This window comes from Hesperophylax consimilis, chromosome 24 (genome assembly GCF_061612785.1).
Source record: "Hesperophylax consimilis isolate HC1 chromosome 24, BYU_Hcon_1.0, whole genome shotgun sequence".
Taxonomy (NCBI): domain Eukaryota; kingdom Metazoa; phylum Arthropoda; class Insecta; order Trichoptera; family Limnephilidae; genus Hesperophylax; species Hesperophylax consimilis.
The window spans coordinates 16,560,513-16,576,630 of record NC_142859.1 but is presented as its reverse complement, the minus strand read 5'-3'; the positions used below and the strand labels follow the sequence as shown (position 1 = coordinate 16,576,630).

At 36.8% G+C, this 16,118-nt stretch overlaps 1 protein-coding gene across 1 annotated transcript in view; it reads left to right on the top strand.

Annotated features, from left to right (window-relative positions):
• The window catches only part of glu (structural maintenance of chromosomes 4-like protein gluon), a 35,643-nt gene extending 19,542 nt beyond the window's left edge, over positions 1-16,101 (top strand). The window contains exons 11-23 of the mRNA XM_089646329.1: positions 2,463-2,703; positions 2,826-3,028; positions 3,884-4,068; positions 7,464-7,590; positions 8,006-8,147; positions 9,692-9,820; positions 10,105-10,262; positions 11,457-11,595; positions 12,103-12,282; positions 12,986-13,159; positions 13,731-13,978; positions 15,073-15,256; positions 15,355-16,101. Of these exons, the coding sequence (XP_089502455.1) occupies positions 2,463-2,703; positions 2,826-3,028; positions 3,884-4,068; positions 7,464-7,590; positions 8,006-8,147; positions 9,692-9,820; positions 10,105-10,262; positions 11,457-11,595; positions 12,103-12,282; positions 12,986-13,159; positions 13,731-13,978; positions 15,073-15,256; positions 15,355-15,522 (2,278 nt within the window). The 3' untranslated portion in view covers positions 15,523-16,101. The remainder of the gene's footprint in view (positions 1-2,462; positions 2,704-2,825; positions 3,029-3,883; positions 4,069-7,463; positions 7,591-8,005; positions 8,148-9,691; positions 9,821-10,104; positions 10,263-11,456; positions 11,596-12,102; positions 12,283-12,985; positions 13,160-13,730; positions 13,979-15,072; positions 15,257-15,354) is intronic.
• The last annotated feature ends 17 nt before the right edge of the window (positions 16,102-16,118 follow it).

The following is a 16,118-nucleotide window of genomic DNA, read 5'->3' as shown; positions in this document are numbered from 1 at the left end:
GAAGCTGAAAAGCTGGTGACTCATCATTTGTAAATGTCTCTGTTAATATTATACAGTCTGGTTGTAATATTAGATTATTGATTTTAATAATAAATTCATCAAAATTTTGAAACATACTACGAATATTTTGGTGTAATATGAATAAACCGTTAAATTTGTGTGGGAAAAATTCATTACATGTCTCTGTGCTTGCACATTCGTATTCATGGATTTTGTAGAAATTTTCTATTTGGCTAGCTATAAAATCATCCATTTAAAATTAATTTTAATTCATTTAGAGCAATTGATAGCACATACATCCATAAGCTTGCCAAAACTATGAATAATTAAATTAAAAGAATTACGCTCCGTTATTATAATTATATCGGTATCGTGTCTATTGGTGAATAAAGTGTACTTATATCTGTTGCAAATGTATAACATGAGCATATAAATAACACATAACATAAGAATATAAATAATATAAAATATAAGCATAAAGAGAAAATAAAACATGAGCTTAAAGAGATTAAAAAACATAAGCATATAAAGAAAATAAAACATAAGCATATAAAGTATATCAGTGATATATGGATTTGGTTGTTGCGGATATTTAACATAAGCGTGAAAAGTATGCATAACATTGGCATAAGTATACAGAGTATGCATATAGTTGTTGCGAGTATATATCACGAGCATATAAAGCATAAGCATATAAAGCATAAGCATATAAAGCATATAGAACATAAGTATATAGAGAAAATAAAACATAAGCATAAGCATGTAAAGTACACAGGTGTTATAGGGATTTAGTTGTTGTAAGTATTTTACATAATTATAGCAGGCATATAGTGTAACTATGAATTGAAGATACATAGTACAAGATTTATATTGGTTAATGCTAAAACTAAATGTAGTGTTTGGGTAAAGAGATAAAAGAAAACTAGAGAAATACAAATTAAATAATTTAAATTCCCCTGTAACCATATACCTGTGCCCTTCTGTTTCATATAATAGGTTGAGATTAATAGTTAAAATAGTGATGTTAATGAATTTTGAGTAAAGTAAAAAATATTTTATAAACATAAATACAATAGTTACAGTTCTTTTACAAGTTATTGGGTGTGTGAGATAAGATGTGTTTGTTTTTGTCATTGATAATAATGACTGGTGTTCCAATATCTCTACGGACGTACACTTGCCCTCCACGGGTCCAGGCGAATTTATATAAGTTTTCCCGTGTAGCCTTACGTGCAAGGAACCACAAGTGTTTCGCACGAAACGTCAGGTGTTCCGAGACGTATATGTGAGAGCGAGGTCCTGCAATTCCGACGAGGGTGGTGTTGAGTTTTTCCTCTCTATTGTTAGCTTGTTTGTTGAACTTTTTTATGTCTGACAGGAAAACATCACGGTCAATACTGGTTTTAAATGATATGATTATGGGCCTACATTGGTCTTTAGGTATTTTTTGGGAGATGCGGTAAGCTGCGTCAATCCTGTTCATTTCCACGTTTGAATTAGTAGTTTTTTGGATGTTGAATATGAGGTTATTTAAGTTTTCCCCATTATTTTCCGGGATCCCCCTGATTTCAGCGTTTTTAGACCTATTTAGCCTGTCTATTTGCTCCATTTGGTTTTCTAATACTTCAATTCTTGCTTCGAGGCCGGTGTTCTTTTTCTCAAGCTTGTTATTAGTGTCCTCAAGCTCGTGGACGCGAAGAAGAATGTCCTCATATTGCTTGCTCATCCCCGCTAGAGTGGCAAGAATTTGCGTGTTTTGTTCGAGTAGTTTGGCGAGTAGTTCACTATCAATAAGTGAACTGCCACTGGGTTTGACAGTCGGTGTGACACAAATGCATTGTTTACATTTTATGAGGGCACGCCGCTCCTTAGAGAGGCGACGGTAGGTACTTTCCGTCACACCTCCACATTGCAGATGGAATGTCTCCTTGCAGGTTACGCACACAAAAATAGACTCGTCTGAAAGTGTTGGTTCGGAACATTTTTGACAGGTATTATTCATGTTGATGATGTATGGTATGTTGATGATGTTTCACTGTTATTTTACGTTATTTGTAATAGGCAGTAAAAGTTTTGCTATAAGCAGTCACAGTTCTTAGCACAGATAAACACTGGATTGAACTGTCACTGTCAAATGTCACTTGATCGAAAATTAAGACACTTGTAATCGCTGTAGAATTAATGAATTATCACCAAGTTTGAAGTTTGTACACTAAATGTGACCCAAGGAATCACCTCCAATACATTTAATTTTCAATATGACGGTTTTAAATATAGATTTTATGATTTTATCGGTAGAGCAAATATCGTGGTATACACTGTTTATTGTTGTATTGTTAACTATATGTTGTATTGTTAACTTATGATTCCGTGTTTTAGTTTGTCAGGGAATCGGCCTTTTAGGATGCTTAGGTTAATAAGATATGTTAAGTTTACGAGAAGGGGATTATTATTTTTTCTAGGCGATTAGGAGAGGTGACCTCCACCCTACCCAACAAAGAGAAGACTCTCATCGCCGCCAAGAAAGAATTTGAGGAGCTGAAGAAGGAAGACACGGAGATAGGGATCAAGGTCAGGGTGCTCCGGGGGCAGCTGGAGGAGACAAAGCAGTCTATGAGCGCCACCAGGTCCAAGGGAAGAGTTCTGGATTCACTGATTGCAGAGAAGCAAGCCGGAAGATTGCCAGGGATCTTTGGAAGACTGGTACGTCATGTTTCAATTACTTTTTTTAGTATATAGGTACTCGTGCAGACTGGTGAAAAGTCATGGGATAGTCTGAATTCTTGAAGAATCGGTTAGTTAATAAATTAATTATTTTCTTTCAGGGTGATCTCGGCGCCATAGACGAAAAATATGACGTGGCAATATCCACCTGCTGCGGCCCACTGGACAACATTGTCGTGGACACAGTCTCCACTGCCCAGTACTGCATAGAGTTCCTCAGGGAGCACAACGTCGGAAGGGCCACCTTCATAGTCCTGGAGAAGCAGGAGCATCTAAGGGCGAAGAGCAGCCAGAAAATTACCACGTAAGTTTTTTATTTGTTTATACTGCGCAAGTTTTTATTTTTGAGAGATTTTTAGAACCACTAAGGCATCCTTAACTCAGCAAATGTTGTGAAGCTGAAGGTAGTGTGGAGAACTAACCATCCCTTTCGCTGGAGGGGTAGGCAGAGCGGATAATCCGCCACACAACTCTTAGCCCACACTCCTTACTTCATTCACATTTATGCATAATCTTCTGTTATACTCTTGACATGACCCAGCTTGAGCATTTGATTCACTTGGTGGTGCCATGGCTTCCTCTGGCATCCCTGAATTCTTCTACCATTCACTTTGGCGTCATATATTCTCCTGACACTCCTGTCTTCGTTCATCCACTCCACATGATTACATTTGGACAGTTCAAAATAGCCGCTGAAAATATGCATATTTATTTTACTTTTTCTGACCATTAATATGGTATTTAATTTGGTCAGAATCAGTTTTTTAATAACTTTTGAAGATTGTACACATCAATGAACATAATATTTAATCATTGAAGAAGAAGATAATACTAATAAATCTAAACGTAACATACAACAGAACATAAAAAGGAAACGGTCGCACCTGGGAATCGAACCCTGAATCTCTGTCTTACCTGGATAACGCCTCTAACCACTCGCCCATTTGACCAGATTTTAAGATAATTTTATCCTCAACTTTTGTTTTCTTGATTACAAAGTTCTGCACAAATTTATTTGTAACTTGGGTTCGATTCCCAATAGCGACCATTACCTTTTTATCTTCTGTGTCTGGTTCGGTTTTATGTTTACTTTCTATTTATTAGTATTATCTTTTTCAATGATTACATAAATTAATATTTGTATTCGATTTGATTCCAGTCCTGAGAATGTACCCCGCCTCTTCGACCTGATCCGCATCTCCGACGAGCGGGTGCGGCCAGCCTTCTACTACGGGGTGCGGGACACCCTGGTGGCCAAGGACCTGGATCAGGCTACCAGAGTGTCCTACGGGAGGGTCCGCTTCCGAGTGGTCACGCTGGGAGGAGACCTAATTGAGATTGCCGGTGAGTTTTAAGTTTTTTCACTCTGGCTATTTATTTTTAAATGTTAATACCATATAGGAAAGCAATGTTCCTTAGGGATGCTGTGCAGGGGAAATTTTTAGGAGAAGAAAGACATGAACCTGGGTAGGACAAACAAAGTATGTGCAGAATCTACATAAGAAGTCCAGTGAAACTAACCGAGATGCACTGCAATGGGCGGCAGTTGAATGTATTTACTGTCAAAGGAAAATTCCAAAGTAAAAATGATGATAATGTAAAAGCTTGTCTACTATTTCAAATATAATTTTCAGTATTATACGGCTTAAGCTATTGGCTTACGGGAGATTGAGAGGCTGATAGAGACATTGAAAAAAGGATAAATGCATCAATGGAGGAATGAGATCCCTGAGGCGTGTGTCATGTATGATCGGTAAAACTATGTATGATCGTGGGAAAAATGCAGATATTCATAAAGAATGCAAGGCTGATATAAGCGTAATGAGCAAGATTAAGAAAGGGCTTCTTATGTTACTTATACGTTTGCGAACCGAAACGAGAACCCAGCCACGAATTATGGGAAAGGATCGAAGCAACTGCAAGCGGCGTTTCGCTCCATTTGCGGTTGCTTCGTTCCTTTCACATAAGTTGAGGTTCAGTTTGGCAGTTCGGCTCGCATATGTATATGTATCATTAGATGATTTGGGCATGTAGAGCGAATGAATGACAAAAAGAGTGCAAGGAGAATAAAATGCTAGAAAAAGTCAGGGACATGGCACAATTAAATTCTTGAGTCGGACCATGTAAAGAGCCAGAATAATGTAAGAGACGATGTACGAACGTGAAGAACAAATTTAAGTCATCATATTTAATTTTTACGAATGATGATGAATAGTTTGTCATTTTCTGTTAGCTGTGGTCAGCTGTTTAGTTAGTTATGGGGCGGATCATCTTCGAAATTCGAAACATGAAAATCGGTCAATGGTTTTATTTTGGAACATTGTGAAATTATATTTATTTCTAAAGGCTAAAATTTTATGATTACCAAAAAAATAAATCTACCATTAAAATTTACAATCTTATGTTTTTATAAAAACTTTCAAGTAAAGACAATACCGTGTTTGAGTTTAGGCAAAGCTATCTAATTTCAGTTAATTTGTAGTTCAACTGCCTCCCTAAGAATATTCCAATAGAATAGATAATTCCAATTTTGAAAATAATTTTCTATCAAAATATAATTATTAATAGCATTATATGTGTTAGTATAAGTCATTTTAAAAGTGACGATAATTCTTGAATTTAAAACCCTAAGGACGGGTTGTTTCGGAGAATTTGAATAATTCATCAAATTTCAACGTTCATTTTCGGGTTCTGTGAAAGTCCTATTCAAGTTCTGTTATTATATCATTGTAGGCTAGTTGATTGACAAAACTGAAATAAAAACAGAACTTGAAAAAATCTTTCACAGAACTTGAAAATGAATGTTGAAATTTGATGAATTGTTCAAATTCTCCGAAACAACCCGTCCTTAGAGAACGTGTTATAAATTCATTTTAATTTTATATACAGCTGTCACCGTTAACGCTCGAGTTTCGAGATTATGTGAAAATTCAAATTGTAATAATTCCGTTTGACCCCATCACTACTCCAAAATGGCTGACAAATGAATGTATTGGTTTACGAACTGTCCGGATTTATTGGAATATTTATGTGTTTTATTTCCAGATTTAATTGTTATTTCGTGTCTTTTTCTTCGTTTTTTTTTAATAATATGTGTTATTATGAACTTCATAAATGGAACCATCTTAAATTATCTTTCTGTCAGTGCCTTACTGTTTGAAAATGTTTGTTTTGTGCCGGGACCAAAAGTTGGGTTATTTCGCATACTAAATATCAATTATGTAAAATTATAATAAATGTCAATTCATTAAAGTGATATTTTTTAATAATATAAATGCCTTGTGCAGGTGTGTGTTGATATATATTTAAAAAATGTAACCTCGTTTTGATTGAAAAATGAGTATAAATTGTCAAATATTTTTTTGATCAGAAGTTTACAAATTTATTTATAATTTTTTTTTGTATTAACGGCATAAAAAGTGTTGTGTTTTGTTACCAATTTTGTAAACAATATGAAACTGTTTTCTAAATATGGAATTATTTCCACGTTATTGGGGTTTCGAGTTAAAATGATTCGGTAAGTTTTTTTTGAACATTTTTCGTGTTTGGCATAAATTTTTACTATTTAGAAATATTATTGTTTCTTTCAAATCCAAATATATTAAAGATAATTTTATCCAGTTTCTAAAATGGTATTGGTCTTTATGACAAATTCTAAAATAAGAAACACATAGTAAATTTAAAATAGATCGGAAACATTCCGAAATTTCATGAGAAAAATCGCAGTGAAGACTTCTTTGAATCCATATTTAAAATACTGAAGGGTTGAAATTTTGTCAAAAACGCTAACCACATTTTTACTTAATTTTATTACTCAATCAAAGAAAAATTGAGAGAACTCGATGTTTCGAAAACGCTTTTGTTTTGTTTGGGGAATTTGTAAGAAAACTGTACCTTCACTTTTATTTCATTCATATAATAAAAAATAAGATATAATTTTTAAAGTTACTATAGAATTATTTATTTTGGTTATTAATAGGATTTTATTATTGGATTCCAGTATAAATATTTGAAACAAACTGGAAAGAATTATTTTTTACATTATTTAATCTATCTAATTACAAAAAAATTATGTATTTTCGCAAGATAGAAAAAAAGATAAAAATACTTTTATAAAATATGGACACCCGGTCATATACGACCCTCAAACGCTGGAGGAGTTAAATTAAAATTAAAGGAACGTCCATCAGGGAGGTCGTCGCATCGTCTTCATCCATCGCTCATTAAGAGGAGAGTTGAGACACTCGGAAGCAGCCACGACAATGACGTTTGTTGATTTTCGTGTCCTGCCACGGAGGTTGGCTAGTCGGTGGCGAAGTAAGGCGGGGAATGGGTGCACTCTCCCCCTTCTGTGAATATCGTGGAGGCACTACAGAACCTTGGTAGTTGCATAAGTTGCCTGTACGCATTGTTGTAGCTCACCCTCAGCATGTCCCATTGCGCTACTGGGTATTGTGTCTACAGTTCTGACGTGTATAGGGCAGCGCAGCACGTCTTAAAGACCAATTTTCTAACTCCTTCGCTACAGTTAATGCTTCTATTATTGAAGGACGAAGCGGTAGGTGCTAATAAAAAGTTGTCCAAAGAAGCGAACTAGCAGTCCACAACTGCTGAGTGCTGATGCCAATCTTATTTGCAGTGAGGCATGAAACTGGCAGAGGAAGGATGAAAGTAGACAAAAAGTTTGTGCTAAAACGGCGTGTGAATTTTCTGTTGCTATATTTTATTTTCCTCCACAGGTACAATGTCCGGTGGCGGCAAAACTGCATCCCGTGGAAGAATGGGCAGAACAGTGCAAGTGGTCAATGAAATTGATCCAAGAATCGTAGCAGCTCAAGAAGAAGAGTTGACAGATCTTCAAGAAAGGTATGTCAGAACTTACTAATAATATTAAAAGAATATACAAACTCGTTCGTACAAACAGGTCTCCAAGAATATTAAAAATTGTTCGTACGAACAGGTCTCCAACTCGTCTTGGAAGGAGTTTAATAATAAAATGGTTCTTTTATATTAATCAGGGATTTATTAATACTCCACGTATTATAATGGTGACTCGATAGTCAACCTAACTAGAAGCTTGCTAATTGGAATCTGTAACAGTGAGTTTCTCTGAGAGCTTTCGCACTGGCCCTGGCGATAACTGGCCACTGGCTCCATCTTGCGGACTTCCACGTAAGCTCTATGCACTGCCATCTGTGCGTGCATCCATAAAGCTCTTACTTCCCAACAGATAATCTTAAATTATTATATTTTTGAAAAAAAATTATTTAATTTATTTCAGAATGAAAGAGCTCCGCAATCGTCTGCCAGCTTTGGAGACCAAGATATCTGCTCTAACTCGGGAGGTGAACCAACTGAAGAGTGAGAAATGCAAGATCGAAGTTGAATACAAGAATCTGATTGAGCAAGCCCCATTACTAAAGGTTTGTGCATTTTTAAATATATTTTTGGTTTTATTTAACTCCAAACGATACAAACATAATAGCAACGAAGGAGATGGGCCAAGAACCATTATTTAAAAAAAAAAATTAGGTTTATCTATGCACGGTGTCCGGAAAGTCATAGTACAAGCGGGAAGCTAATAAATCTACATCACATAGAGAATCCAAATTATTTTTTTCGTTCTGAGCACTGAACTTTAAGAAAAGAAATTGGCAATTTAAGGGTTAAATTTTTCCAGCCTGGTCTAGTACTGGTATCTGATATTAACCCCCTAGCGACTGATTTATTTCATATTTGACCTAAAAATTTCCAACTTAGAACTCGATTTACTCAAAAACGAAAGCTCAAATTATAAAATATATTTTTCAAAATGTAAACACCGTGACACTGTGTAAAAGAAGGTTTACACATAAATTTTATTACTGTGCTTTATTAGTATGAAACCGTGTGCACAAAAGTTTCTCCAACATCATTCACCCATCTTATTGCAAATGGTATCAACGCACAGCGATGCCCAGCCTTTGTTTCTACCTACACGCCAAATGCATAACTTTCATAGTTGCTTTGATAGTTGGTGCAGTTTGGTCGTAGCTCGACACATTTCCAAGCCATACAGTACTCTAGTAATCTGCCGCTCTATTATTTGAAAACTAATATAATACACTGTTATTTTTACTAGTTGAAAGCACAAAATTAAACTCCATAATTCGCCGGTATATATGTCTAATTCAGTTGTCCGTGCCTACACTCAAGTGCCAAGCCAAGCCAACAGACGGATTGGGTTATCTTACTATTACACACTCGGTTACCATACCGCCAGACGGCTTGCTCTCGCCGACCACCCTAGTCACCGGGGTTCATTATTGTTATGTCTGCATTACTATGCAGATTTCGGTGTTGGGAACTCTTTGTAAAAAGTAAAAGGTTCTTTACTATATTTGTGTTTATTTACGTTACAATTAATAGGACTGGATTTAGCTACACTGTTCATTACCCGAGGGTTGGTAATTCTCTGGTTCGAGAAGCTTGTTCCCTGTCAGTATCATCTCACAAGTACTTGTTACACTCTAGCGACATCTGACAGACTCTGGAGTGAGCCTTATGACTAGCGCCATCTATCACTTAAATACTCAACCTTATTACCATACATCACAATTATCGTTGTTCTTCTTGTCTTCTGTGTATTCTAGCAACTGTTGCATGTGTTTTTGTGCAGTGGGAGGATATGTTCATATGTCTGTCACTCCTGGACACACTGATCCCCTGATTCCTACCCAACCCTCACACCTTTTACCTTCTCAGAACTTCCTCCCCTTCCTTTCTTAAGGAAAAGACCTACACAGCATCCCGAATAGCGGAGTTTGTTTGTATTTACGAAGTATCTGCTTTGATTTTTAGCATATTTTGCACTATATTTCGCCGCTTTCGCTAATTGGACCCTTGCCCGGTTTTTGGGGTGGTAGATTATTGAGTACTGTACAAATATCAAGGAACAATAAAAACAAACAATGTTTGTTTATTCTAGAACCAACTGAAGGACCAGACTGTCAAGGCCAGCAAGAGTGCCGTGGACCCAAAGAAGAAGAAAGATCTGGAAAAAGTCATGAAGGAAGCAGATCTGCAATTCGAAAAGGCGAGAGTCGACTCTGAAAAGGTACATATTTATTATAAAAGTTGGCCAGGCACTTTCCTCATTAAATATTCCAAAAATATCAGTCTCATTCATTCATTCATCATGTATTCATTTTTTATTATTATTTTTATTTATTTCTTTATTCATTTTCTTTTTATGTATTATACTTTTTATAACTTAAATGTAAACTTTTATGGCAGGCAGAGCATTGCACACACCGCTCTGTCCAACTGAAATAAATAATTATTATTATTATTATTGGCTCCAGGCAGTTGGGAATCTCTTATTTTGTATTTTGTTTTCAGGTTGAAAAAGAGGTCCAAGAAATACACTTGAAAATCGTAGAAGTAGCCGGAGGAAAGGTGAAAAGCCTGCAGAAAGCTGTTGATGAAATTGTGAAGAAGATTGACAAGGTCCACGCAGAAATAACTAGGCTCAATGTTGCTATCAAAACCAGCGAAAGGTACACTTTTAAATATTATTTTACCAGCTGACATGTACCTGGCCTTGCTCGGGGTTATGGATGGTTTGCAGTAATGTTTAGAGATTGTGAATCCTAGTATACCTGAATACTGGGTGTAGTTTTAAAGTGGAAATAATATTAATTTTTTTTTAACAGTTATTTTAGTATTTGTTTCACTTGGTAGTGCCACGCCTTCCTTCGGCGTCCTCAATTTCTTCAACCCTGCACTTCCGCATCATGCATTCTCTTGTGCCTTCCACATCCCTTATGCCTCATTTTACCACACATAAGAATTTGTGCCACAAATAATTATTTGATTCAAGTCTTCCTCGGGCGTCTTTGGCTATTTCTACCCTCATGTAGTAGTTTACCACATTGTTACTGCTAAAAAACTACATTTTTTTAATTTTTATTTGACTCCGTATCTCATTCATGTGCAGAGATAATGTGTAAGTCTTCCTCGGGGGTCCCTGACTTTTCCTACCATACACTACTGTATATCACATTGTTACTTTCTATAGATATAGACCAGTGCTTACGTACGCAGCCGAGACGTGGGTTCTAACTAAGAAGAATGAGCGAGCACTGGATGTTTTTGAAAGGAAAATTTTGAGGCGCATCTTTGGACCGGTCCTAGAAAATGGATTTTGGCGCAGACGTTATAACAATGAGCTCTACACTCTGTTTAAGGAACTAAACGTCACAAAGTTCATAAAACTGGGAAGACTTCGGTGGCTAGGTCATGTGGAGAGAATGACCGAGCATCAAGAACCAAAGTCCCTGCTGAGCTCAAGACCGATAGGGAGAAGGAGCCTGGGAAGGCCAAGGTTAAGATGGAGCGACAACGTCCTCAAAGATTTGTCTGCCTTGGAGCTTCGAAACTGGAGAGAGCTGGCGCGGGACCGAGATGAGTGGAGGAAGACTCTTGAGGAGGCCAAGACCCACCAGGGGTTGTAGAGCCAAAAGTGATGATGATGTGACTTTCTATAGATGAAGTTTTTGTCTGCTAGTGGTAAATTAGCAGGCAAATTTGGTTCGATGTCTTCGGCCTATGCCTTTTTCGTGAATGTGCATGTGGATCTTTCGGCATTTTTAATACACGACCATGCATAGCACAGGTTCATTTTTAAGCCCATCTCGAATCGTCGACCTTTTTATTCAATTCTGTTTTGTAATTTATTTATATATTTTCAGAAATGCTAAGAAATCCACGGAAAGGATAACTCAAATGGAGAGAGAACTGAAAGAGTTGGAGGAGAAACTTAAAGAGATGAATGATGAAAAAAAAACACTGACCGCCGATGGATCTTACATGGAGAGAGAATTAGAAACGGTAAATTATTTTCAACTGTATATTGATAGATCTGCGATATATTACGGTGCCTCCTTCCAGGAGGTCGTACGGCAGGATAAATAACATGGCTTTTTCTATTTGTTAGACATCAAAATTATATAAACGGTTGCTAACCATTACCTGTGTTTTTAAAAAAAAATTGTGAATTACGCACACATCCCAACTGCTCCCAACCGTCTCGAGCCAGTGAGACAATGGCATCTCCGATTGGGGTATGTTGTGAGGCTTAAGGTAGTGGGGAGGGGAAGGAGATGATGAAGAGGAAGTTGGGAAGTACCTGGCTATCAAGATCTGGTCATCAAACACGGCTAAAGCCATTTCAAGCAACGTATCAATTCTGAATTGCGGTCTTACACCAGGGCGATACCGAGAGTATCTTCCATGCATTGCCGTGTCAGAACATTGTTGTTACAAGGGCACAAAATGGCTTGATATAAAAATGATACAGTTGAGTGTTGAATTGTAATGTTACTTTGATTATTCCAGGTAACGGAGCAAATCACTGAGGGCAGCCAGGAGTTTGCCGGGCTCAAGGAGGAGATCACCAAGCTGGTAAAGCAAGAGAACAAGTTCAAAGCCGATCGTCTCGAGCTGGTCAACAACATATCCAAAGTGCAAAAGGCTATTGACGACCTCAAAGTCAAGATTCCTGGGTGGAATAGAGAGGTTACAAATTTATCTTTTTTTTTACATTAGCTCCACACAGGAAGCCCGAAGAATATAATTCCCCTCAGAGCCTGTTTCATCTTTGGGGAAGCTGTATGGAGGGTCTTTTTAGGAAAGGAAGGGGAGGAAGTACTGGGAAGGAAAAGGTATGAGGGTTGGGAATCCGGGCACCCCTACTAAGTCACCAAATGGAGCGAACCAATTGGGGTGACCTATGGTAGGGGTTATCAAACTTAACATTCTTTTAGAGTAAGTACATAAATTACTTGTTAATTAATATTTTAAATATTGCAATTTTAGAAAACAGACGAGAAATATATATGTGTATATATTATCTAATTCCTACTATGGTTTGCATTCCCCAATACAACGTTTACACGGACTTGGTAACAAATACAAACGATCTGGATGTATTTGACAATAATTAGAACTTTCCAAACTAAAAAGGCCGTATGTGCACACCATACCTATCTAGTTTATAAATTATTATTAACAATAAATTTTATTAATATTTTGAACAAATCTAATTTTTTTTTCGTGCGCAGTTCAGAATAAATTTCAAATTACAAATTGATTGTATTTTCGGTGTTTGAATAAACGGGATTCTACTGTACTATAATTAATTATAGAAGTGGAAAGTATTGCTTGTGCAATGATGGACAGTTAATTAAACAATTAAAAATAATATAATTTCTCATTCCAGATGTCAAACCTCACAATTGAGACCGTTCCCATAGCCGGCCAAGAAGAAATACCCCCTCTATGTAAATATTCGGACGAGGAGCTAGAAGTATTCAAGATAGACGAGCTTCAGAGTAAAGTGCAGATACAGGAAGAGAGGCTAGGTGAACAGAGGCCCAATCTGCAGGCCATTCAGGTACCTACAGTTTACTATTTTATTTATTTCAACATCTTTTCTTTTCTCCATCAAAGTCAGAGTTAAGTTAGACTCTCAGAAACTGGGCGTACTGTACAGGGCCTGCAGATACTTTAATAGTACACAACTGCTGACCCTGTACAAATTGCAAGTGTGCCCTACTATTGTGACTGGCAGCCACCTCTGGTCTGAAATCCCAAAATACCTGAAAAACCCTTGATTCTACAGAAACAGACTGTGTTAGATAGATTATTCCCCCATCTTTCAAATAGATTGCATTCTTCAGAGCACAGGCGTCAGGTGGGAATGCTGTTTTTTCTACCGGTATTTCAATGGAAGATGCTCCGAGGAACAAACGATCTATGGTCAGAGATTTCCACCATACCGAGGGCGAAGTATTTTTCAATATAGTTCCAAACAAGGACCCGGGGAATTCCAGTAAAGTTAAACACGGAGAAATCTACAATATATTATAATTTCGTTGATATATTAGTGATATATATTGGCTTCATGAGTATTTAACGAAAATTTCATTCTTGTATTGAACCCCCGTTATTTTCACACTTCCTAGGAGTACAAAGCGAAAGAAGAAATATACCTGAAGCGCGCAGAGGAACTGGAAGAGATTACAAAACGCAGAAACGACGCTCGTAAACTCCACGACGATCTGAGGCACAAGCGCCACTCGGAGTTTCTGACCGGATTCTGCACCATCACAGCCAAACTGAAGGAGATGTACCAGATGATTACGCTGGGAGGGGATGCAGAACTGGAGTTGGTGGACTCTCTGGATCCATTTACCGAGGGAATTGTGTTCAGGTTACTTGTTGTTCTATCTAGTCTTTCTCTCAATTTTTTCTTTCTTTCTCTTTTATTTTATCTAGTCTTTCGTGTCAATAATCAACAAAGTATGTATGCAGAATAAGTTAATAATTAACATAATTTAGTCAAAAGTCATGCCGTCTTACTCATAATAAATAATACGGAGGGATAAGAACAGGTTAGTAGAAAACGTTACACATAATCACGGGCATGAGTATTGCGTATACCGACCGTAATAGCACAGTATTAGGGATGTATTACTATGGTATTAAGACGGAGATTTCAGACTTTGTTAACAATTTGGTTGATTTGACAAATATCAGTCGGTTGCGAAATGAAAATAGCAGTAATACCCATTGGCATTACTATCAGAGGAATATTTTAAATCGATTTACCAAAGCAAATATGGAACGCATAATCAAATTGGCCAAATTACGAAGCAATTCAAAGCAGATCGGGTCAATGACATCGTAAATGTCACCCGAAGAAACGTGAAGTTAGCAACTAAACGCAAAATAGACCGTGTTTTTGAGGATTGGAACAAAGTGGCGCCAGCCTAAAAAAATCTTGCGTGAATACTATTAGAAGTAAATATTTTTACCCGAGCAGTATACAGCTCTCCTCACTGTATAGCTATACCAGTGCTGCAGTGGCGTATTAAGGAATCTTTAAGTAAATCTGATTGTGTTAAAAAAAAGAGTACAAAAACTGTGTGCAATATGGTTGTGAATATTTTGAGCAAATAGATAAGTTTGTTTATTTGGGAAGTATACGAGATGGAAAGGCTGATATTAATAATTATTAAGAAGGGTAAATGCTGGAAACTCCATTAACGAGTGAAACGCCGATGGTGCTCCAAAGACATTTTCTTTTTACAGTTGAACTTGCAATAGGTCTCCATAGATCGCTTTAATGTTATCTCTGTTGTAATTGTTTGCAATCTGATTTTAACCTTTAATAACTGAATAGGGGACAGAATTAGAATAGGTTAGGTCAAATTAGGGTGGGTAAGGTTAGGTTTGTTTGTTCATCTTCACTTTTCTGTTTTTAATAACTTTCTTTTTCATAATTTTTCTGTCTATATATTCCAGCGTCCGTCCGCCAAACAAATCGTGGAAAAACATCTCCAACCTGTCTGGCGGCGAGAAGACGCTCAGTTCGCTGGCTCTTGTGTTCGCGCTGCACTACTACAAGCCCACTCCGCTGTACGTCATGGACGAAATTGATGCTGCTTTGGATTTCAAGAATGTCTCCATTGTCGCCAACTACATCAAGGTAATAATTTATATTTGCAAAAAAATAAGCCCTTGTCAGAGACGACCTTTTTATAATATTTTTACTTGTTAATTAATGCTTATTATTATTTTTAACAGGAAAGGACAAAGAACGCTCAATTCATCATTATATCGCTTCGTTACAACATGTTTGAGTTAGCCAACAAATTAGTTGGCATATACAAAACCAGTGATTGTACTAAGTCTGTGACAATCAAGAACAGCATGGAACTTACAGAAACTCGTGATCCGGCTACTAAAGCCTAAGTGTTACCAAGCCGGGAATAATGCTGCGTAAATAGTACTAAAATAAGAACAATGTTGTGCAAGTGTTATTAACTTGGGAACAACATTAAGTAAGTAAGTGTTGGTACCATGGTGGAAACATTTCTTAATTGACTTGTAAGTGCTGTCAAAAGATAGTAACAAATACTTATTAAATACAGTACTAAGTTGCGGACAATGTTGTGTAAGTGTTGTTAAGAAATTGGGAACAGTTCTATCAGTAAATAAGCAATAATTACTCGCCCGAAATATCCATACAAATTGAAAATATCTCCAGAGTAAAAATAAATGCAACCGACGGGAATTGAACCCGCACCTTCTGATTGCCGGTTAGGTGCTCTGAACCACTAAGCTACGTCGGCTTATTCCCAACCCGCCAGATAATTCAATATGTACTAGTATTTCAATCAACAATTATTGCTTATTATATTTTTTCACCTGTAAACACCAACCTTATTTTAGTGCTGAATTTCCCACTAGATGGCATTGAGACATTATATCTACATTTGTTTGTGAAAAATATTCGCACATTATAATAATAATATTTTTCACCAACAAATGTAGATACATATAGGTTA